Below are 22,470 nucleotides of genomic sequence, written 5' to 3' on the forward strand. Positions count from 1 at the left end.
AAGATGGCCGAAGGCCAACAGAATGTCTAGCATAAACATCTTCTTGGGCCTTAGTATGAATTTATTCTTCCAACACTTTCTTTCCACATTTGCCCAGCCATTATCTAGCATGAATTCGGCCATATTTTACTTTTTTTTTTTTTTTTGGTTTTTCGAGACAGGGTTTTTCTAGTTTTGAAGCCTGCCTCGAACTCACAGAGATCCACCTGCCGCTGCCTCCCGAGTGCTGGGATTAAAGGCGTGCGCTACCACCGCCTGGCATTAGATCTTATTTCTTACAGTAAAACTAACTAAAAAGGTATTCCAGCCTAGCACATGGCATACACAAGTAATCCCAGCACTTGGCAGGTAGACTGCAAGTTAGAGGCCAGAATGGGCTGCAGAATAAAACCCTGCCTCCTAGAAGGAAGTAATCCTGGTAGGGTAGCACAGGCCTGTAGTTGTAGCTACTCAGAAGGTTGCGGCAGAGACATCACAAGTCATGGCCAGTGCACACGGGAGACTGGTTATGTAGCTCAGTGGTAGAACAACTTGCCTAACATACCTTGTGGCCCAGTGCTGTGGGGACTGAGAGCCAATGTATTCTTTGAAGGTGACCCACCATTGCAGCATATTGCCATCCCAGTCTGCATGGGTCCTTGGAAGCAAATGTTTCTGGGAACCTGATGAAAAGACTTTTTTTGCTTGTTTTTGTTTTTCAAGATAGAATTTCTTTATAGCCCTAACTGGCTCACTCTGTAGACCTTGAACTCTCATATACCCCTTCTTGCTGTTCAAATCCATGACCTTTTTTCATTGTGCGTGTATGTGTATGTATTTCTAAATACATAAGTACAACATAGTCTGTTTAATGTTAACTTTATGTTTTCAGAGCTGATCGTTTGGCATTGATAGCTAGTTGTATTCTTTTCTCAGGAAGACTGTTTTCCCCAGCTCAGCTGAGTTACCCTTAGTTCTTTGTGTAGGGCTTTATAAATTACAGTATTTCATTAATTGAACGTTTTGAATTGTAGCACTTTATTCTGTTAACAAATATACCATTTTAATAAAATAATACTGTTTAAATACCCTGTTATTTGATTTGATTCTCAGAAAGATGAATAGCTGTTTCTACTATTTTGGACAGTCTTTTGTTTAAATGTAGTAAGTGACCTAAAATGGGTGGTATTATTAACATTGCACTTGTGTGGTTGTTTTTCCTATCACAGGTAGAGTTGGCTTTGTGGGACACAGCTGGACAGGAAGATTATGATCGCCTGAGGCCTCTCTCCTACCCAGACACGGATGTTATTCTGATGTGCTTCTCCATTGACAGCCCTGATAGTTTAGGTGAGCAGCCTTGCAGACTAGTCAGTTTTCACCGTCTATTTAAATGGGAAAGATCTAGGTTTTGGGGTCCTTTTTGGGTATCAAGTAGTGAAAAACAGATATTCTGACATTCTTTCAGAAAATGAATCATGCTCGGTAGTGGTGACACATGCCTTACTCAGGGCTCTGGAGCCTAGCGATTGGAGCATGGGCTTGTGGATTCCATTTTATTCTCGGTCTCTTGACGTGTGTGTGTGTGTGTTGGAAATGGTGTTAATTTTTTTCTTGAAATGTTCACGTGGTGGGAGCCAGTGAGGTGGCTCAATAGGTAGAGACATCTGTTACCAAGCCTGATGATCTAATTTGGTCCCCAAGACCTAACATAACATAATAGGAAAAAAAATGACTCTTATAAATTGTTCTGTTCTCTGACCACCACAGATATACTGTGTAGCACAGGTGTGCCCGTACAGGTACACACTAATAAATGAGTAAATGTGATAGGCTTTTAAAAGTGTTTTCATACTGCTAAGATTAAATCTCAGGACCTCCCCCCACACGCTTAGATCTAGGTTAAGTATTGTGTTTAAATGCGTAATTTGGGTCTGGTTGAGATTCCATAGATGGTAAAAGTGCTTGCTACCCAGCCTGAGGACCTGAGTTCAATCCCTGGTTATTAAATGGTAAAAGCAGCAAACCACACCTGCAAATTGTCCTCTGAACTCAACACTGAAATGGCAGAGTGACCTGTGCACACTGGAAAACTAAATGTAGAAGGTCTCTAATGCAGTGGTGGAGCTAGGACCAAAACTGGGCAAAGCTTTTGGCTGCCTGTATCTCTTCATAGTACTTTTTGATTTTTGAGATAGGGTTTCTCTGGGTAACAGAGAGCCTTGACTATCCTGGAACTTGCTCTGTAGGCCAGAACCTAGAGGGCTCTGCCTGCTTTTCTCTCCAGAGTGCCAGAATTAAAGGTGTGTGCCACCAAAACCCAGTGGTCATGTCCATTATTACCATTGCAGGAATTATGGTGGCATGCAGGCTGACATGGTGCCAGCAAAGGAGCTGATGGTTCTCTGTCACAGTAGGCCAACCTTGAACACACAAAACCTCAAAGCTTTTCTCCACAGTTATGCACTGCTCCAGCAGGACCACACTACTCTAACACGACCACACCTCCTAATAGTGCCACTCCCTTTAGGCCAAATATTCAGACTCGTCAGTCTGTGGGGGCCATTCCTATTCAAACCACAAGATTCAAGACCAAGGTGGAAAGAACATGACCTTGGCTGCTATGATCTTTCTACCAGCAATGACAGGCATAATCTGTGGGACAGAATTTTGGTTTGGGGGTTTTTGTTGTTGTTTGACACAGGGTTTCTCTGTGGTGTAGCCCTGGCTTTTGGGACTTGCTTTGTAGACCAGGCTGGACTCAAACTTAGAGATTCTCCTGCCTCTGCTTCCTGAGTGCTAGGATTAAAAATGTGTACTGCCACCATCTAACTGATTTTGCCTTTTTCTATAATTTTGAGATTAATAGATTTTTTTTTTTACATTATATAAGACCCAAAATGTTTAAGTGTGTGGTGTGGGTGTACACAATGTACTTGCCAGGGTGCACATGAAGGTCTGAGGACAGTCAGCAAGAGACAGTTGTCTTCTACCACTTGGGTCCCAGTAGGTGGCAAGCACCTTTTACCTGCTAAGTGGTCTTGTCAGCCCCCAATGTGCTTTTGAAACAAAAATGAAAAAAGAAATGTCCCTGGGGGCTGGAGAGATGGCTCAGGGGTTAAGAGCATTGTCTGCTATTCCAAAGGTCCTGAGTTCAATTCCCAGCAACCACATGGTGGCTCACAACCATCTGTAATGAGGTCAAGTGCCCTCTTCTGGCCTGAAGGGATATATTGTATACTAAATAAATAAATATTTAAAAAAAAAAATGTCCCTATAGTTTAATTAGGATTCTTGGAGTTCTTCAAAATTGGATTAGAATTTATTCTCAGATTTTGTGCATTTTCTCTTTCAGAAAACATCCCAGAAAAATGGACTCCAGAAGTCAAGCATTTCTGTCCCAATGTGCCCATCATCCTGGTTGGGAACAAGAAGGATCTTCGGAATGATGAGCACACAAGGCGGGAGTTAGCCAAAATGAAGCAGGTATGTATGGGGGCAGGGGGAGCTCAAGTGTACAGGGTCTCATTTGTGTAGCCTTAGCTGGCCTGGAATTCAGAAATTACTTCTCTGTCTCCTGGGTGCTGGGATGAAAGGCATGCACCACCACACCTAACTTCCCTATAGTAGTCTTAAAACTTTATCACCCAGAATAAACCCTCATAAACCATATTGTTTTAGAATTCCAGAAGTCCTTTTCTGCCTGTCCAACCTTGATTGGCAGGGGCCTGACCAAGGGGATTCCCTAGGTCTCCTTACTCACTGAGGTTGGATGTCTCTTAGCCATGTTCTAAGGAGTGCCACCCTGGAAAGGAGCCATCCCAGCTATAGTTACTCCTTTAGATACAGACACTTGCTTTCCCTCTCCAGTGGCCAAAGAATCAGGAAATCCTAAAGATAGTTATTAGTCCAGACAGAAACTCCAAATTCCATTGTAAAAAAACAGATCTTGACTTTTCAAGTACCAGGTGCTCTAATGTCAGAGCTTCTCTGGTGAAGGAGGAGTATTTAGTGAGTGTCTTTAACCCAAAGAAACCAGGTGTCCACTCCTTACCTCAGTGTCATGGCAGGCATAGCCATTCATGGGTATTCGGTCTCTGTACAGATTGACAGGCAGTAAGAGCTTTTGTTATTACCTAACTTGTTGTTCCCGTGCAATGTACTCAATAAACTGTTCTTGGGCTGGGAGTACAGTTCAGTGGCTTGCCTAGCACCAGTGTATGACAGAAACAGTTATTACTTGCTCTGGATTTCCTTACTCAAAATCTCCCAGTTTTTCTGACCTCCTCTCTCTGCCTACAATAAAAAAAGTAGGTTTAATACACATACTAGTTTCAGGGTGTAAATATAAATTTGAGACTTTTATAAAACAGTTTAAATCTGGATTGGTTTAACTCTTTTTTCAGCCAAGAGTGTTGTAGTGTTCCTTTAGTCCCAGCTATTGAGGCAAGAGAATCACCAGGTCAGCAACGTAATGAGACCCTATCTCAAACAAAATAGTTGGAAAAACAGTCTTAAATGCTCCATGTCTCCATAAGTAAAACTTAAGCACTCTCTCTTTCTTCTAGGAGCCAGTAAAACCTGAAGAAGGCAGAGATATGGCAAACAGAATTGGCGCTTTTGGGTACATGGAGTGTTCAGCGAAGACCAAAGATGGAGTGAGAGAGGTTTTTGAAATGGCCACGAGAGCTGCTCTGCAAGCCAGACGTGGGAAGAAAAAATCTGGGTGCCTCATTTTGTGAAGCCTTGTGCAAGCACAGCCCTCACGCGGTTAATTTTGAAGTGCTGTTTATTAATCTTAGTGTATGATTACTGGCCTTTTCATTTATCTATAATTTACCTAAGATTACAAATCAGAAGTCATCTTGCTACCAGTATTTAGAAGCCAACCATGATTATTAATGATGTCCAACCTGTCTGACCAGCCAGGGTCTTTCTGACACTGCTCTAACAGCTCTCTCTGCACTCCACCTGACACCAGGCGCTACATCAAAGAATTTCTTAACTTCTTGCTTCTTTCTAGAAAGAGAAACAGTTGGTAACTTTTGTGAATTAGGCTGTAACTACTTTATAACTAACATGTCCTGCCTCTCCTCTGTCAGCTGCAAGAACTCTGGTTGAGTCACCGACTGCTCCCAGAGCTTTCCTCCGCAGACCCCATGGCAGAGCTCTGGGGAAGGCATCCAGTTTTTTGAAAACTTGCTCAGCCAGAAAGGCCCAAGTCCACGAAGCTGTGGCAGAGTTACAGTTCTGTGGTCTCATGTTAGTTACCTTATAGTTACTGTGTAATTAGTGCCACTTAATGTATGTTACCAAAAATAAATATATCTACCCCAGACTAGATGTAGTATTTTTTGTATAATTGGATTTCCAATACTGATATTTGTCATTCCCACAGAAAGTGTATGGTGTTTTTTGGGTTTTTTTTTTTTTTTTTAAAGAAAGTGTATTTGGAAATAAAGTCAGATGGAAAATTCATTTTTAAAATTACCATTTTGTCACTTTCTCTGATAAAATATGGCCATATCTCCCCCTATTTAGCCCTATATTATCATCCCAGTACCCCTTTCCAGACTGGACTAAGTAAATAGGAATTTGGTTTCACGCCTGAGGCAGTTACACCTTGGAGGTGGCAAAGCCTTTCTCCCCTGGACTGTAGGGTCTGGCTCTAAATCACAGTGCTCCTTTCTCCACACTGTATCCAAGGTGCCTCCCAGAGGAGCCACCAGTTCTTAAGGGTGGCCAGGGAGGCTTTCTCTTCTCTCCAGCTGACTAAACTTTTTTTCTGTACCAGTTAATTTTTCCAACTAATAGAATAAAGGCAGTTTTCTAAACTTCCTGTATCCTGGTGTGTGTTTTGCTTTCAACTGGGCTAGGGGCAGGAATATGGGAAGACTCAGACTCGCTGACCATCTCTCCATGGAGAGGTTCCTGGAGTGGTGCCAGCTCCTCCCACTCCCACACTCCCAAGAATATAAAATGACTATCCTGTACACATGCAAATCTAAAAAGAGGATTGGAATGCCCTGTAGTGAGATGAATGGGGAACCGGGGACTGGATTTTCTTGACTAATACCAAGATGCACTGGGGGCAGAAAAATAGACCACCAGAGGCATTGATATTACAATGCTTTTGTGCAGGGTTCTGAGATGAGCTGGATTGGAACCTGGGATCCTGAATGCCTCTTCTCCACTATCCAGTTTACCCTTACTAAAACAGCTGCAAGAACTCGGCCTAATAGCCAGTTTGCAGTGCTATTAAAAACACTACACAGCCGGGTGGTGGTGTACACCTTTAATCCCAGCATTCTGGAGGCAGAGGCAGGCTGATCTCTGCGAGTTGGAGACCAGCCTGGTGTACGGAGCTAACTCCAGGACAGCCAGGGTTACACAGAAACACAGTCTCAAACACCACAGAACAGCCATGATCAAGGACCTTAATTTCTTTAGTCCAGGCACTCGGTAGGCAGAGGCAGGAGTTTATTGATTTGGAGGCCAGTCTATGGAGTAAGTTCCAGGACAGCCAAAGAGACAGAGAAACCCTGTCTCCAGGCCACTCTCTACCCCTCAAAAAACACTACACAAGCCTTTTAATCTCTGCACTTGGGAGCCAGAAGCAGATGGGTCTCTGATCCCAGCCAGTTTTTTTGTCTTTAAAGCTGTACAGCCTTGGGGTGAGAGATGACTCAGCGGTTAAGAGCACTGACTGCTCTTCCCAGACAGAACTCAAGATTGATTCCCAGCACTCACATGGCAGCTTACAACTGTCTCTAACTCCATGTTCCAACACCCTCACACAAACAGACATCCAGATGAAATAAAAATAAAAAAACAAAACAAAAGCCTTGTACAACCTTATGCCTGGGAGGCTAAAATGGCACAATATAAGGGAGCTGTGTATGAACTGCTTCAGCTGTTACCGACAGCAGCCAGCTTCCTAGGCGGGACCCTAGACTAGTCTGGCTGACCGAGGAGTCAGCCAGAGCTGGAGGATCCACCAGCCTAGGCGGCTGCTTTCAAACTAGTACTACATTGCCTGGGCTAGACCAGACGCGCCCAAGGCTCCGCCAAGCGCTTCAACCCGGCCGCACCCTCTGGCCTGTCCCTTGCTGGGGGAGGGTAGAGGCCGGATGAGGCGGTACCCAGGAGCCTAGAGCGGGCTGTGGGGCCGGAAAAACGTAGATACCACGTGACCCCAGCATCAACCAGTTAAAGGGAGGTGCTGGGCTCTCACCGCGCTAGTCTGGATTCCGTTTTGAATTCACCAACTCTTGCAGTATGTGTGCAGCTCGGCTCTCCGCGGCGGCGCAGTCCACCGTGTATGCCTTCTCCGCGCGCCCGCTCACGGGCGGAGAGCCTGTGAGCCTGGGCTCCCTGCGGGGCAAGGTGCTGCTTATTGAGAATGTCGCATCCCTCTGAGGCACAACGACCCGGGACTACACCGAGATGAACGATCTGCAGAGACGCCTCGGGCCCCGTGGCCTGGTGGTGCTCGGTTTCCCCTGCAATCAGTTCGGACATCAGGTGTGCAGGCTGGGTGGGGCGGACGAGGGCCCCAGGCTCCCAGGGGCGGTACAGCCACTCACTTTCCCTCTGGTGCTGGTAGCAGTTGGAATTCAGGCCTGGTCTGGGGTTGTGTAAGAAGGGCAACCTCTGGTGACTCATAGGAAACTCCTGATTCGCAGTTAGAAGGTCCGTGTTTTCTGAAATCCTAAGCCATAAATGTCTTTGTCTCCCCTAGGAGAATGCCAAGAACGAAGAGATTCTGAATTCCCTCAAGTATATCCGACCTGGTGGGGGGTTCGAACCCAACTTTACATTGTTCGAGAAGTGCGAGGTGAATGGTGAGAAGGCTCATCCGCTCTTTACCTTCCTGCGGGAGTCTTTGCCAGCGCCCAGTGACGAGCCCAGTGCGCTCATGACCGACCCCAAGTACATCATTTGGTCTCCAGTGTGCCGCAACGACATTGCCTGGAACTTCGAGAAGTTCCTGGTGGGCCCGGACGGCGTTCCAGTGCGCAGGTACAGCCGCCGCTTTCGCACCATCGACATCGAACCTGACATAGAAGCCCTGCTGTCCCAGCAGCCTAGCGGCTCCTAAGGTGGTCCTGGCATCCGGGTTTGGTGATCACTGGCTGCACTCTGGGGGGTAGTTCTTCCATGATGGTGTTTTCTCTAAATTTGCATGGAGAAACACCTGATTTCCAGGGAAATCCCCACAGATGGGCGCTGGTCTTGTCCATCCCCGCTGTCTTTCTGCCTTAACAAAGGTGATTTTTTCACCACTAATAAAGTGCTCAATGTCAAAGAACTGTGTGTCCTGTGTCAATGTCACCTTTTGATAACCTAATTGTCAGGGACAAGGAACTTAATCCCCAAGTCTAAACGTCCCTTTTGACTGCATCTCCAACAGGACACAGTCCTTGTTACAGCAAGCCCTTACTCCAGAACAAGGAAAGCTGTAGGCTAGGGTAACCTCCTGGTGCCTAAGAGTCACTTCTCCTTTTTGAGTTTTGCTGGATTCAGAAATGACCATGTGCCCGCTGTCACATCAAGACTCTAGAACCAGGGTCTGGGGATTTAGCTCAGTGGTAGTGCCTAGCAAGTGAAAGACCCTGGATTCCCGCCTCAGCTCCAGGGAACAGTGGGGGGGAGGGGAGCAGCTTTGAGACCTGCCTGGACTATTTGGTGAGGGGGTGGGGTTGACAAACGTGGGGAATCTACACTGTAACTGTTGTAACTGTTTTGTGTGGAGATGTAGTACCTAGCACTGGGGTGCAATTGCACATTTAGGCACAGAATAGGACATATCTTAAAGACCAGTTGCTGCTCCGGTCCCACCCCTTTATTATCTCAAGACACACCTGGAGCTGTTTCTTATCACAACCTCCTGGGGATTCTGCAGTGAATCCAGAGACTTATGGGCAGTATGAAGCAATCTACAGTGTGAGACAGGTTATTGCCATCCTGACATGTGTGCCTAACTGGTGCCTTTAAGGACTGTCATACACCTGAACCAACTAAATATCTCCCCTGGTTCTAAACAAATGTGTGTATGTGTTTAGGCAGGGACTACACCTAAGGCCTCACACATACCACATAATGGTCTTCCCACTTCACCCTATTGCCAGTCTTTTTTGTTGTTTTAACACTATGTAGCTAAAGTCAGGGTGGTGGCGCACGCCTTTAATCCCAACAATTGGGAGGCAGAGGCAGGCAGATCTCTGTGAGTTCAAGATCAGCCTGATCTACAGAGTGAGTTCCAGGACAGCTAGGACTGTTACACACAAAAACCCTGTCTCAAAAAATAAAAAAATAAATAGCCAGGCAGTGGTGGTGCACACCTTTAATTCCAGTACTTGAGAGGCGGAGGTCTTTTCTACAAAGTGAGTTCCAAGACAAACAGGACTGTTTCGAGAAATGAAGGAAGGAAGAAAGGCTGTGTAGAAAAAAAAAAAGACTATGAAGCCCAAGGTGACCACCAACTCTCAGAAATTCTGTCTCCTGAGTGCTAAGATACTGACTGCCACCATGCCTGGCTAGCCTCCAGCAAACTGGAATTACTGCTGAGAGCCACTGCACCTCATGGTGCAGTTTACTTGTTTCTTTTGGAGACCAGGTCTGTCCTCAAACTCCTGATGGACTTGCCTGCCCATTTCCTAAATCCTGGGATTGTGGACATTTACCACCATGCTTGGATTCCCACGTGTAGACACACAAAAAAGTGTACACGTACTTTTTTTCTTTAAACAGTTTCATTATGTAGCCTTGCTGGCCTAGGACTCATATAGATCAGGACGGCCTCAGACTCAGATCTGCCTGCTCCTGCCTCCTGAGTGCTGGGATTAAAGGAGACTTTCCAAAATATTTTTTTTACTTATTAATTTTTGTTTTATGTGCAATGGTGTTTTGGTATATGTGTGTTTGTGGTAAGGTGTGGGAACTCCTGGAATTGCGATTACAGACCGTGGTGAGCAGCCTTGTGGGAGCTGGGAATTGAATGTAGGTTCTCTGAAGAGCAGTCAGTGCTTTTAACTGCTGAGCCACCTCTCCAGCCTTTCAAAAGAATTTTTTAGGACATGTTCTAATGTTCTAAATATGTTTTTAACATGTTCCACAGCACTCCAAAGCTGTTTAACTGGAAAGCCTGCTCTTCTCAGTGATCACCAGTCCAGACTGAAGGAGAGGTTTTCCACTCAACTCTCTCCTTGCCCTTCCGAGACCAGTGTGCTGAAGCATTCTCCTTTCAGATAGGAGCCTAGAACCTTCCAGACTCCAACCTCTTCCCTCGGGTTGGGTGGTGACTCACCCTCCCTCACCCACTGTTGTCCCTCCAGTTCAGGGAAGTTCTACCCGCCTAACATGGCTGGTCCTGGGTGGGAGCACTCTTCCTCAGACACCAGGCTGCAGTCTCAGAGCAAATGCTTCCAGCTGTCTTCTTCAGAAACACCCAGAACAATGCCCACCACCACTTCAGTATCTTTCCACCCAGTTAAACACCTCCCTTCAACACACACACACAAGCACACCAAACACACAAAAACATTCCACTCCGTAAATGCCCTTAGCCTTGCCCTGTGCCCACCAAATCTCCTGATTCAGCAGTTCAAACAAGCACTGCACTGAGCTCTTGGAGGACCCTGACCTCTGGCCAGCATGACTGCAGGGCACTGATTGCTCTGGGAACTTGCAGCAGCATTAGGTCATAGACCTTCTGAGAAGCCAATGGGCCCTGTGGTTACTTAACCAGGTTCAAAAACTTCCATTTTAGCAAAGTGCTCTTTATCTGATGAATGAGGCCAGATACTTCTGGCACAATTATAGACTTTGATCAAATGACTTCCTTCTACCCCAGTGTAGTTCCCCAAACAACAAATCTGTCATTTTTATAAAAATAAAGTTTCTCCCTTCCTATTGGTTCTGAGGACTTGCCCTACTTCCTTAAAACTACTAGAAGTGGTACAGGAGAAAACATTGAAAAGGGAAGAGGGAAGCTGCCACCCTCTAGTGTAGGTTCTGACCTATGTTGACAATGGTTTTCTTTTCCCATAAATAACGAGACTAATGGTCATGTTTTGCAGTCATAACATTGTCAGAGTCTTTGGTTCTGCCGTCCTTGAGATGGAGCCCAGGACTTGGTGTGTATTGGGCAAGCGCTCTGTCACTGAGCTTGTATATACTGGGATGTGTCCCAGGCCTTCCTTTCCACTCTTTCTGTGTTTGTTCTTTGAGACAGGGTATCATTTCTATAGCATAGGCAAGCCTGGAACCTTCTATATAGCTCAGGATGGATTTGAACTCTTGCCTAGATTCACAAATAACTGGGAGGGGGCTGGAGACATGGCTCAGAGGTTAAGAGCATTGCCTGCTCTTCCAAAGGTCCTGAGTTCAATTTCCAGCAACCATATGGTGGCTCACAACCATCTGTAATGGGGTCTGGTGCCCTCTTCTGGCCTGCACACAAATAACTGGGATTATGGTCATGCCATTATCATGTTCAGATTCATTTTCCCTGTGCATATGTATGGTAGTGGGGACCAAACCCAAAGCTTTCAGCATGCTTGGCACTGCTCCAGTGAACCCAATCTTCAGCTACTTTTGAGACAGGTGTTAAGTATTTTTCTGCCGACGCAATAATCCAAACCAAACCAGATCAGACCGAATTAGGAAAGAGCCCAGGTTTGCCAGAGCAGTGGTGGTGCAGGCCTTTAATCCCAGCACTCCGGAGGCAGAGGCAGAGGCAGGTGGATCTCTTTGATTTCAAGGTCTACAACAGCTAGTTCCAGGACAGGCTCCAAAAACTACACAGAAAACTTGTCTCAAAAATCAAAAAAAAAAAAAAAAGAAAAAAGAAAGAAAGAAAGAAAGTGAGCCCAGGTTTAGCAGATGGAAGCACTCCTGGGTGGCCCTCTGGAAACAGGCCGTAGAAAACCGGGAGACCTTGAGCTAGTTGTACACACGTGTTTGTGTGTTCCTTCTCTGGGGGCAGTTTAAATAGCCTGTGGGAGTGATCTTGACCCTGACTGGGGAGGGGTCACTGATTGGCTGGCTTTCTTGGAGGTGGAGTTTGGACTGAGGCAACTCCCAAGGGATGGGGGCTTTGACATGAAACTTTCCACCCAACATTTTAAAGTGGATGCGGAGGGTGAGGGGTGGGTGAAGCCCCCAATCAAACAACAGGATCTTAATAAATTGCCCAGGCCAGTCTTGAATTCACTCTGTAATTCAATTTGACCTTGAATTTTTGGTTCTTTCCTATTAGCTTCCTGAGTATAGGGTATCACAGTCCCAGTTCTAACATTCTCAAAGCACTTTAATTTTATACTTAAAAAGAATTTATTTTTATGTGTAAGAGTGAGATGTGTTTTATTTATGTGTAGAAGTGTTTTGCCCAAATGTATGAGCATGCCTGGTGTCCATGGAAATCAGAAGATGTACACATTTCCCAACAACTCTTTTACTGGTCTAGGACAGATGTTAATCAGCTAAAACTCAATATAAAAACAGTTCATCTCTATGAGTTTGAGGCCATCCTGGTCTACAAGAGCTAGTTCCAGGACAGGCTCCAAAGTCACAGAGAAACCTTGTCTCGAAAAGCCAAAAAAAAAAAAAAGCCGGGCAGTGATGGCGCATGCCTTTAATCCCAGCACTCAGGAGGCAGAGGCAGGCGGATCTCTGTGAGTTCGAGACCAGCCTGGTCTACAAGAGCTAGTTCCAGGACAGGCTCCAAAGCCACAGAGAAACCCTGTCTCGAAAAACAAAAACAAAAACAAAAAAATAAATAAATAAATAAAAAAGAAAAAAAAGAAAAAAAAGAAAAAGAAAAAAAGAAAAAAAAGTTATTCTCATCTTCACTGGACAGTTCCACTTCTACCAGCCCCCAAAGCCACAGTGAAGGGTTACCACAGGATCTAAGTCCTGGATGCTTTCTGTGCTGTGAAACACCCTCAGGCATTTCACTTTGCTCCAAACCTGCCAATGCCTGCGTGCCATTAGGGCAAACCTCTGGGCCCCGCCAGCTTCCTTTCTGGCTTTCAGTCTCCTTAAGGTCTTTTAATAGTCAGTGCTGTCTCCTTGGCCTAATCTCTAATCTTTGATTGTGAACTGCACATTTCAGAAAGGTTTCCTTATGCTTCCTTCTAACAGTTTCTTCAGGACCATAATCAAATTCCACTTAAGTCCAAGGCTTCTTTTTCACATTGTCTGGCACTCCTACAGTCTTTGGTTTCTACCCTTTAGTGATTCTTATCACATGCTGTCGCCCACGGGAGTGATTTATGAAAGACCTTTTTTTTGTTTCACTACTTTTAATTTTTTTTTTAAGATTTATTTTTAAGGGGCTGGAGAGATGGCTCAGTGGTTAAGAGCATTGCCTACTCTTCCAAAGGTCCTGAGTTCAATTCCCAGCAACCACATGGTGGCTGACAACCATCTGTAATAAGGTCTGGTGCCCTCTTCTGGCCTTCGGCATACACACAGATAGACTATTATATACATAATAAATATATAAAAAAAAAAGCTTTATTTTGAAGCTGGGCAGTGGTGACTCATGTCTTTAATCCCAGGATTTAAGAGGCAGAGGCAGGCAGATCTCAGTGAGTTTGAGGCCAGTCTATTATAAAAAATTAGTTCCAGGACAGCCAGAACTGTTACACAGAGAAGCCCTATAGGCAGAGAGATTGCTCATTCGTTTCCTAGCCGCTCACACTTGAATATTCACACAAAAATTGTATTAATTACAATAGTGTTTGGCCAATGACTGTAGTGTATTCCTAGCTAGCTCTTACATCTTAAATTAACCCATTTTTATCAATCTGTGTATCATCACAAGGCTGTGGCCTACTGGTGACATTCCTAAGGATCCAGAGTGTCCTTATCCTTCAGCAGCTACATGGTGTCTCCCTGACTCTGCCTACTTTCTCTCTATACCTCTGTTCAGATTTCCTGCCTGGCTTTGCTCTGCTAAGTCACTGGCCAAAAATAGCTTTATTCATTAACCAATAAAAGCATCACATATACAGAAGAAGGCCATCCCACATCAAAACCCTGTCTCTAAAAACAAAGAAAAGCAGATTTATTTTTTATTCAAGTGTGTGTCTGTGTGTCCATGTGCACACGTGTGCCACTTTTGTGCAGGTTCCCACGGGGCCCAGGAGGGGACATCAGATCCTTTGGTGCTGTAGTTACAGGCAGTTAGGATTAGGAGATGCCTGACTTGGAGTCTGGGTCTTCTGGGAGGGCAAAAGTATTCTTTATCCTGAGTTATCCTTCCACCCCTTGTTCTGACACAAGGAGTTATCAATAGTACAGGAAAGACAGCCCCAAAACAGGAGGCCTGAGAAGTTCCCTTTCTCTCTGGGAAACTCCCCACTGACATAGGCTAGATCCTTAACCATACCATAGGGAAGAATTTCAAGACAAGCCAGAGTGAAGCGAAGTTAATGAACTTACTAAGAATCAGAGGGGCTGAAGAGAAGAGATGGCTTTGTGGTTTAGAGTATACAGTTCTTGCAGAGAACCCAAGGATAGTTCCCAGCATCCTATCAGGCAGCTCATAGCTGCCTATAACTCTAGTTCTAGGCCATAGAATCTAGGGGATGCAGTGCCTTCTGGCCTCGGAGGTGACCTACATGTAGGTGGAACATATAAATTCATGCAGGGGCACACACATACACATAAAAATAAATATATCTTCTTTTTTTTTTAATCTGTATTATAATAGATTGTACGGAGGTAAGGGAAGCCTGGCGATGGTGGCGCATGCCTTCAATCCCAGCACTCAGGAGGCAAGAGAGACACTCCAAAGCTACAGAGAAACCCTGTCTGGAAAAAACAAAAGAAAAGAAAAGAAAGAAAGGAAGAGAAAGGAAGAAAGGAAGGAAGAAAGAAAGGAAGGAACGGGGAGAGGGGAAGAGGGAGAGAGGGAGAGAGAAAGAGAGAGAGGGAGGGGGGGGAATTGAGTGGTTCTGTTTGTTTTTTGAGGGCTGCTAGGAACCAAGGGCCTGCTCTTGCTAGTCTATGATTCTACTACTGAGCCCCGCCCCACTCCCAACCCCAAGAACTGTCTTACTTCCCTTATTGTTCAACAACAGGATTTGCCTGAGAAACGAAGACTCACCAGCTTGCCTGACCTCTTCCTTGTTGGAGGCTGTTTCCTCCAGAAGAGCTGGGCTTTTAAAGCTGTGCGGGAGCCATTGGAGAATGGTTTTCAGGACACGCAATCTTTGTTCCAGGGGAAAAAAAATTAAAATGCTTGGACTTCATTCCTTCCTCAGTCGCTATGGATCCTTTGTGGCTGCTATTCCCTTTGACTTGGGGGCTGACGGCATTCAGGTCACTAGGTTGCTTAAGACAACTTTTTTTTTTTTTTTTTTTTTAGTTTTTCGAGACAGGGTTTCTCTGTGGCTTTGGAGCCTGTCCTGGCACTAGCTCTTGTAGACCAGGCTGGTCTCGAACTCACAGAGATCCGCCTGCCTCTGCCTCCCGAGTGCTGGGATTAAAGGCGTGCGCCACCACCGCCCGGCGACAACTTTGTTTTTTGAGACAGGATCTGACTATTTACTTTTTTTTTTTTGCCAGGTGTGGTGGTTTACACCTTTAATTTCTGGGGGCAGAACTCAGATGGCGATCATCTGAGTTCGAGGCCAGTTCCAGGGCGGCCAGGGTTACAGGAGACCATTTCTTGAACAAACAAGTTTCACTGTTGTTCGCTGTACGGTGAACTCATGCCAGTGCCTGTGTCGGGAACTAAGGGCAATTTTAAGGAGCCAGTTCTCTTCTTCACCTTTACACGGGTTCAAGGAATCAAATCTAGTCGTCATGTTTGCACGACGACCCATGGAGCTGTCTCGCTGGTCCTTATTTGAGACAATTGTTAATGGCTGGACCACACCGGACAGTCCAGATCCCAATATCCGCCCCTGTTTGAGACTATTGTTAATGGCTGGACCACACCGGACAGTCCAGACCCCAATGTGCCTGTGCACCTGGCTACAGGGGCTGCCGAGGCAGTCAACTCGATCTCGCATTTAGGCGGTCTTGCAGAAAAGCGCAACGGCACCGAGTGGAAACAAAACAAAACAAAAATCTAGGGGCAGGCTTCTTGCACCCGGATTGAGCAGCAGGGTAGGCCCGCAGGCCTGGATGGAGCGAGTGCCTGAGGGGTCGAGGGCCGGCCTGTAGTCAGACCTCTCAACAGCGCAGGGCTGAGGGCGTTCTTCCCGAAGAAGCCGCGCAGACGCGGGGAACGTGGCCACCGCCTCTGGGCGTCCAGCCCTCTTCCGTCCGCTCCAGCTGCTGGGTACAGCTCGTGGGGGGGGGGGGAGAGAGGAGGCGGAAGCTGACGGCGGCACCGGGCGCGCGCACGTGCGTGCTTACGTGCGTGCGTGGGCGCGGCCCATAGCACGCCGTGCGCTAGGCGGATGTCCGGACCGGCTGGGCCGGGGCGGCGGACGAGATGGCGGAAGGCCGAGGCAGCCGTGAGCGACCGGATGTGGAGACCCAGAAGACGGAGCTCGGAGCCTTGATGGGGACCACGCTCCAACGTGGGGCGCAGTGGTGAGCGTTCGCTCTGCCCTTCCACCGCGCAGAGTCTCAGGCCGGGTGGCTGGCCCCCAGGCCGGGCCCCTCTCCTCAGCTGTAGGTAGAGGCTGGCCGGGGGCGGTGCCTGCAGTTTCAGAAAGAGTGGCTTGACAGCCGCCGAGGATGAAAGAAACCCGAGATCAGCTGGGGCACAGCACTGACAGGACTCGGGCCTGTCCTGGCCCATTCGTATTCCCAAGGATGCTGGGCCGGCGGGGACAGGGGTGTAGAATGTGGGAAAAGGGGAGTGCTCAGGTCGGCGGGAGCGGGAAGGTGGGAGAGCTACTTAAGCACCGAAGACTTGGGCACTTGGGAACTTGATTGCGACCTTTGGGAAAGATGTCCACACCTTACAGACCCCGGTTCCTTAATTAAAACCTGGGTAGCAATTTGTGGCTCATGGCGCTCTGTGGTTTGAGAGAAGATCAGAAGTAGATACTTTGTAACTTGTTAACTGCGAAACAGATTCAAGGCCAGAAGCTGAATAAACGTTTAAGAACCCAGATTGTCAGATGTCAGGAACAATTGTGGCAGTAATTAGAGCTAGGAGTGGGAGAGGAGCGGAACTTGAATTCTTGAATCCTGGAGCAAAATAGAAGATCGACAGTTCCAAGATTTTGCCAGGCATGGTGGCATATGCTTCCCTGTTTTGCAGGGACAGAGGCTGAAGGATTGCTGCAGTTCAGGGCCAGTCTCTTATACAGTGAGCATGAACCCTCCAAAGGAAAAAAAAAAAGTCCAGAGTTTAGAAGAGCAGGTTCAGATATGAAGCCTGTTAATAAATGGTTTACTAGAAGGGATAGTACTCACCAACAGTGGAGAAATACCTGGGTGGTGCTACCATGTAGGAGTCAAAAACTAGGGTAGGTTTTCCATTGATTGGGTGTGAGCAATCTGAGGATTGAAGAGGAGATAAATTGTGTGTGTGTAGGGGGTACCTTTCAGGTGTAGTTCTGTGGTGTTTATATTGAGCAGAGAGCATGTGCACCGCATGTCTGGTTCTTTTTTTTTTTTTTTTTTTTTTTTTTTTTTTTTTTTTTTTTTACAGATATGGTCTCTTGTTGGTCAAGTTGACCTCAAACTTATTATGCAGTGGAGACAGACCTTCCAAATGCTGGAATCACAGCTGGGGCCACCACAGCTAGCTGTTTCCTTTGGATTTACAGCTGGGGCCCACCACAGCTAGTTAGTTCCCTTTGGATTTACTCCTTTTGTGAATATCTGTTCCAGGCTAGGCCCGCTCTGCCATGTGGGGTGACCTCTCTGTTCCTGATGTTGAGTGTGTCTTTTAGCCAGGTGGTGGTGCACGCCTTTAATCTAGTACTCAGGAGGCAGAGACAGGTGGATCTCTGATTTTGATGCTTGCTTGGTCTTCAGAGGAAGTTCTAGGCCAGTCAGGACTATACAGAGAAACCCTATCTCAACCCTTCCCCTCAAAAAGTGGGATTTTAGTGGAAAATGCTCATTACTTTGGTGAAAAGACCATAAAATGTAAGACTAGACGTCTAGAGAACAAAATTAAAGGAGTGCTACAGGCTGCAGAAACTTAAAACGTTGGCTTTTTTTTTTGGTGTATAATTTATATGAAATTATTGTTTCTCTCTAGGTATCTTATTGACAGCCGGTGGTTCAAGCAGTGGAAGAAGTATGTGGGCTTTGATAGCTGGGACATGTACAATGTGGGTGAACACAATCTGTTTCCTGGACCCATTGACAACTCTGGACTCTTCTCAGGTGCAGTATCCTAACTTTTCTAGCTATGTGTTCACACGGGACATAGCCTGAGGTTGTCCATACCGTGGACACCATAAACATACAACTCTCATAATGTGAAGAGACAGAAATGCTCGCTTTCATCTGAAGTAGAAGTCTTTGTAGATTTTGAGGTAGAAGCACATTTCCTAAATAATGACTTCTAACAATGAGAGCATGTTTTATGTCTTACTATTTTGTTGCTGTGAAGAAACACTATGACGGGCTGGAGAGATGGCTCAGTGGTTAAGAGCACTGTCCGCTCTTCTAGAGGTCCTGAGTTCAATTCCCAGCAACCACATGGTGGCTCACAACCATCTGTAATGAGATCTGGCGCCCTCCTCTGGTGTGTGGGCATACATAGAGGCAGAATGTTGTATACATAATAAATAAATAAATCTTTTAAAAAAAAACTATTAAAAAAAAAAAAAGAAACACTATGACCAAGGCAGCTTATAAAAGGAGTTGTTTAATTGGGGGCTTGCTTACAGTTTCAAAGGATTAGCTCATGATCATCATGGTGGGGAGTGTGGCAGCAGGCAGGTAGGCTTGGTGCTGGAGAAGTAGCTGAGAGCTTTATATCCTGATCAGCTGGTCTAGGGAGAGATTGGGCCAGGTGTGGACTTTTGACAAAGCCCACTCCTCAGTGACATATCTCTCCAGCAAGGCCACACCTCCTAATCCTTCCCAAACAGTTCTATCATCTACCATCTGGGGACCAAAGATTCAAACATGAGCCTTTACTAAGCTTTTCCCCCCTTTTACTTTATTGTATGTGTGCACACATGTTTGGTATGTGTGTGTAGGTGAGACACAATGTATGTTAAAGTCAGAAGTCAGCTTTATGCAGTTGTTTCTCCGGTTGTTAGGTTTTTTTTTTTTTTTTGTTTTTTAGTTAATTTTTCTCTGTGTAGTTTTTTTGTGGTTTTGGAGCCTGTCCTGGAACTACCTTTGTAGACCAGGCTGGCCTCGAACTCACAGAGATCCGCCTGCCTCTGCCTCCCAAGTGCTGGGATTAAAGGCGCGAGCCACCACCGCCCGGCGGTTGTTAGGATTTTTAAACAAACAAAGCTGAAGACATTTTTCCTGACCACTTGGTAATGTTTTGCCTTTATCTTTATTTATTTTTTGAGACAGTTTTTTTTTCTTTTTCTGTGTAACAGTAGACTAGCCTGGCCTTGAAGGCCTTGAACTCACCAAGATCTGCCTTCCTCTGCTCCTGAGTGCTGGGATAAAAGGGGTATACCACCAGGCCTTTTTCTTTCCTTTCCTTTCCTTTCCTTTCCTTTCTTTCTTTCTTTCTTTCTTTCTTTCTTTTTTTTTTTTTTTTTTTTTTGATTGGCTTTTATTTGTTCGGACTTTTTGTTTGCCTTGGTTTTTGGTTTTTGGTTTTTGGTTTTATTTTTTGTAGAAAGGGTTTCACTGTGTGTATTCCTGGCTGTTCTGCCCTGGAGCTCCATCTGTAGACCAGCCTGGCCTTGAACTCAAAGAGGGCACCTGCCTCTGCCTCCTAAATGCTGAGATCAAATGTGTGTGCTACCTGGCTTTGTTTTTTTTCCCCTTAAGAAAAAATTGAGCTGCCTCAGCTTACAGCCGAGTTGCATCTTTGTGTGTACTGGGCTGGCTTCACTGGTCTGAGGAGAACAGTGAGTGCTGCCCTCCTTGGAGTGGGTGTTGATAGACAGGCTCAGCGGGGAGTAGCACCCTTTGTGGCTGGCAGCTGATGAGTCGTCTTAAATTTTTCCCTGAGTGTGTTTCAGATGTCTCTGATGGGTGTCAAATGAATGTTTAACATATTAAATGGCATTTACTCTCCATCCCACACAGTAGTGTCCATGTGAACTCTGAATGTTCAATACCAAGACTGTTTAGGTGTTGGGCATGGCCTAGTGGCAGAGTGCTTGGAGGGACATACATGTAACTCTGGGTTTGAGCCATGGCACTACAAGAAAGTAATCAAATAACCAGGATGTAGATGTTACTCGGAGGCAAAGTGCTTGCTTGCCTAGAGTGTGTAAGTCTTGGATTCACAGACCAGAAAAAAACTAAGAATCCTGCTGCGGGTGGTATGTTCACCTTTTATCCCAGGCCTTGGGAGGTTAAGGCTGGAGAATTTTTGTAAGTTCAGACTTTATGAGCTGTATACTGTTTATTTCAGGCTAGCCTGGGCTGCACTGGGAGACCTTATTTCAAAACAGTACACTAATGAGGTACTGTTTTTTGAGGTAATGTTTTTACCCAGTAGGTAAAAACACTTGGTCTGTAGATCTCACAACCTGAGTTCAATCCCAGGGACCCACCTAAAGGTGGAAGGAAAGAGCTGATGCCACAGAATTGTCCTCTGACTATGCATTGTGGAATGAGCGACCCTCGCATCCCCCCACAGTAATAATAAATTCATATTTTTTAATTTTTGTTTTTTGAGACAGGGTTTCTCTGTAGCTTTGGAGCCTGTCCTAGAAATAGCTCTGTAGACCAGGCTGGCCTCAAATTCACAAAGATCCACCTACCTCTGCCTCCTGAGTGCTGGGATTAAAGTTGTGTGCCACCACTGCCTGGCAATAAACAAAATGTAATCAACCTCCCACTACAGAACGCTAAGTGTTAACTGAGGGATAGGGATGTAGAACAGCAGCAGATTGTTTGCCAGCCTGCTTGAATCCTTTGTTCATCCCCAATTTCTGAAAATCAACAATAGCAGAAACCCCCAAAACAAGAATATTTAATGACTCAGTAATAGAAACTTAAGTCATCCTGTCTGTGTCCCCTCCCACCACCCCCCCTCCTTTTTTTTTCTGCTCTGCTGGAAATTGAACTGAGGGCTCTGGACATGATTGTTGGGTAAGAACATACCCCCCAGCCCTCAATGCTTCATGTATTTATTATTATAGTAAATGTTTTGTGTGTAGATGATGTCTGAATTCAAGCACTGTCAATAGGATTGTTATTGTAAGTACTCATAATTAACCATTTTATTGTTTTTTTTCTTCTAATTTTTTTGTTTTGTTTTTGAGACAGAGTCTTCCTATGTAGCCCAGGATAGCCTCAGCGTGCTGAGTGCTGTGATGCCTGGTTTTTGGTTTTCTCTTTTGGGTGTGGGGGAGGTACTTTATGCTTGAACTTAGAGCCTTGCTTGTGAGGAAACTGTTCTGCCAATGAACTATTGCCCCAGCCTATGCCTGCATTGGCTTTTATCTTCATCTTTACTAATGATTCCTTTTACTGTTTCTAAACTCTTGTTTAAACCCTGAAATGTTTTATTATTTTCTTTTTTTAAAAAATACTAGTCAGGCTTATAATCAGCCATGTTATGTTTATTGTGGAATCTAGAAGCATATATATAGAAAATGTAAATTCAAAGTTTTCTTATTAGACAGGCAGTGATGGCACATGCCTTAATCCCAGCACTTGGGAGACTGAGGCAGGCGAATCTCTGAGTTCAGGTGCAGCCTGGTATACTGATCAAGTTCCAGACAGCCAGTACTACAGAAAGAAATCCTGTCTAGAAAAAGCAAAACCAAAACCATTTTTTTCTTATTGAGCTGAAGTCCTTGGGTTTAGCAGCAAGCACTTTGAGCTGTGCCCAGCCTGTTTTCTCTGACCCTGTGATGCTGTCTCCTGTCTGTAATCTTAACACTTGGGAAGTGGAAGCAGGAAGATGAGAAATTAAAGGTCATCCTTGGCTAGATGGAGATGGAGTCACCATGGACTGATTTGGACCCTCTCTCAAAACAGAAACAACAACAAAATGAGAAATGGGTGGTTGGGAGGGAGATCTGGGAGGAATTGGGGAAGGGGAAAGAATATGCCCAGAATATATTGTATGAAAAGTGCAATTTTTCATAAATAAAAATTGTATATTATATAAATTATATCTCAATAAATTTTATTTTAGATTACTTCCCCCCCCTTGAGACAGAATCTTACTATGTAGCCTTGGCTATCCTGGAACTCCTGTGTGGTCCAGGCGGCCCTCAAACTCAAAAAATCTACCTATCTCTGCCTCCAGTGTGCTGGGATTAAAGGGGTGCCTCACCATGTCCACCTTCAATAAATTTCACTTAAAAAGAAAAAAAATGTGGCGCACACCTTTAATCCCAGCACTCGGGAGGCAGAGGCGGGCGGATCTCTGTGAGTTCGAGACCAGCCTGGTCTACA

General features: G+C 45.5%; 3 protein-coding genes across 3 annotated transcripts in view; all 3 read left to right on the forward strand.

Moving 5' to 3' along the window:
- Rhoa (ras homolog family member A) overlaps positions 1-5,815 on the forward strand; it is a 29,289-nt gene extending 23,474 nt beyond the window's left edge. The window contains exons 4-6 of the mRNA XM_005347899.2: positions 1,209-1,329; positions 3,335-3,465; positions 4,548-5,815. Coding sequence (XP_005347956.1) covers positions 1,209-1,329; positions 3,335-3,465; positions 4,548-4,721 — 426 coding nt within the window. The 3' untranslated portion in view covers positions 4,722-5,815. The remainder of the gene's footprint in view (positions 1-1,208; positions 1,330-3,334; positions 3,466-4,547) is intronic.
- A 1,373-nt stretch (positions 5,816-7,188) lies between these two features.
- On the forward strand, positions 7,189-8,290 carry Gpx1 (glutathione peroxidase 1). The gene is made up of 2 exons (XM_005372442.3): positions 7,189-7,503; positions 7,721-8,290. Exons 1-2 carry the CDS (start codon positions 7,258-7,260, stop codon positions 8,078-8,080), a joined length of 606 nt encoding a protein of 201 aa, XP_005372499.2. The 5' UTR covers positions 7,189-7,257; the 3' UTR covers positions 8,081-8,290.
- An 8,090-nt stretch (positions 8,291-16,380) lies between these two features.
- The window catches only part of Usp4 (ubiquitin specific peptidase 4), a 41,497-nt gene continuing 35,407 nt past the window's right edge, over positions 16,381-22,470 (forward strand). The window contains exons 1-2 of the mRNA XM_005347901.2: positions 16,381-16,536; positions 18,167-18,294. Of these exons, the coding sequence (XP_005347958.1) occupies positions 16,436-16,536; positions 18,167-18,294 (229 nt within the window). The 5' untranslated portion in view covers positions 16,381-16,435. The remainder of the gene's footprint in view (positions 16,537-18,166; positions 18,295-22,470) is intronic.

The sequence above is a fragment of the Microtus ochrogaster genome, chromosome 5, assembly GCF_000317375.1.
Source record: "Microtus ochrogaster isolate Prairie Vole_2 chromosome 5, MicOch1.0, whole genome shotgun sequence".
Lineage (NCBI taxonomy): Eukaryota > Metazoa > Chordata > Mammalia > Rodentia > Cricetidae > Microtus > Microtus ochrogaster.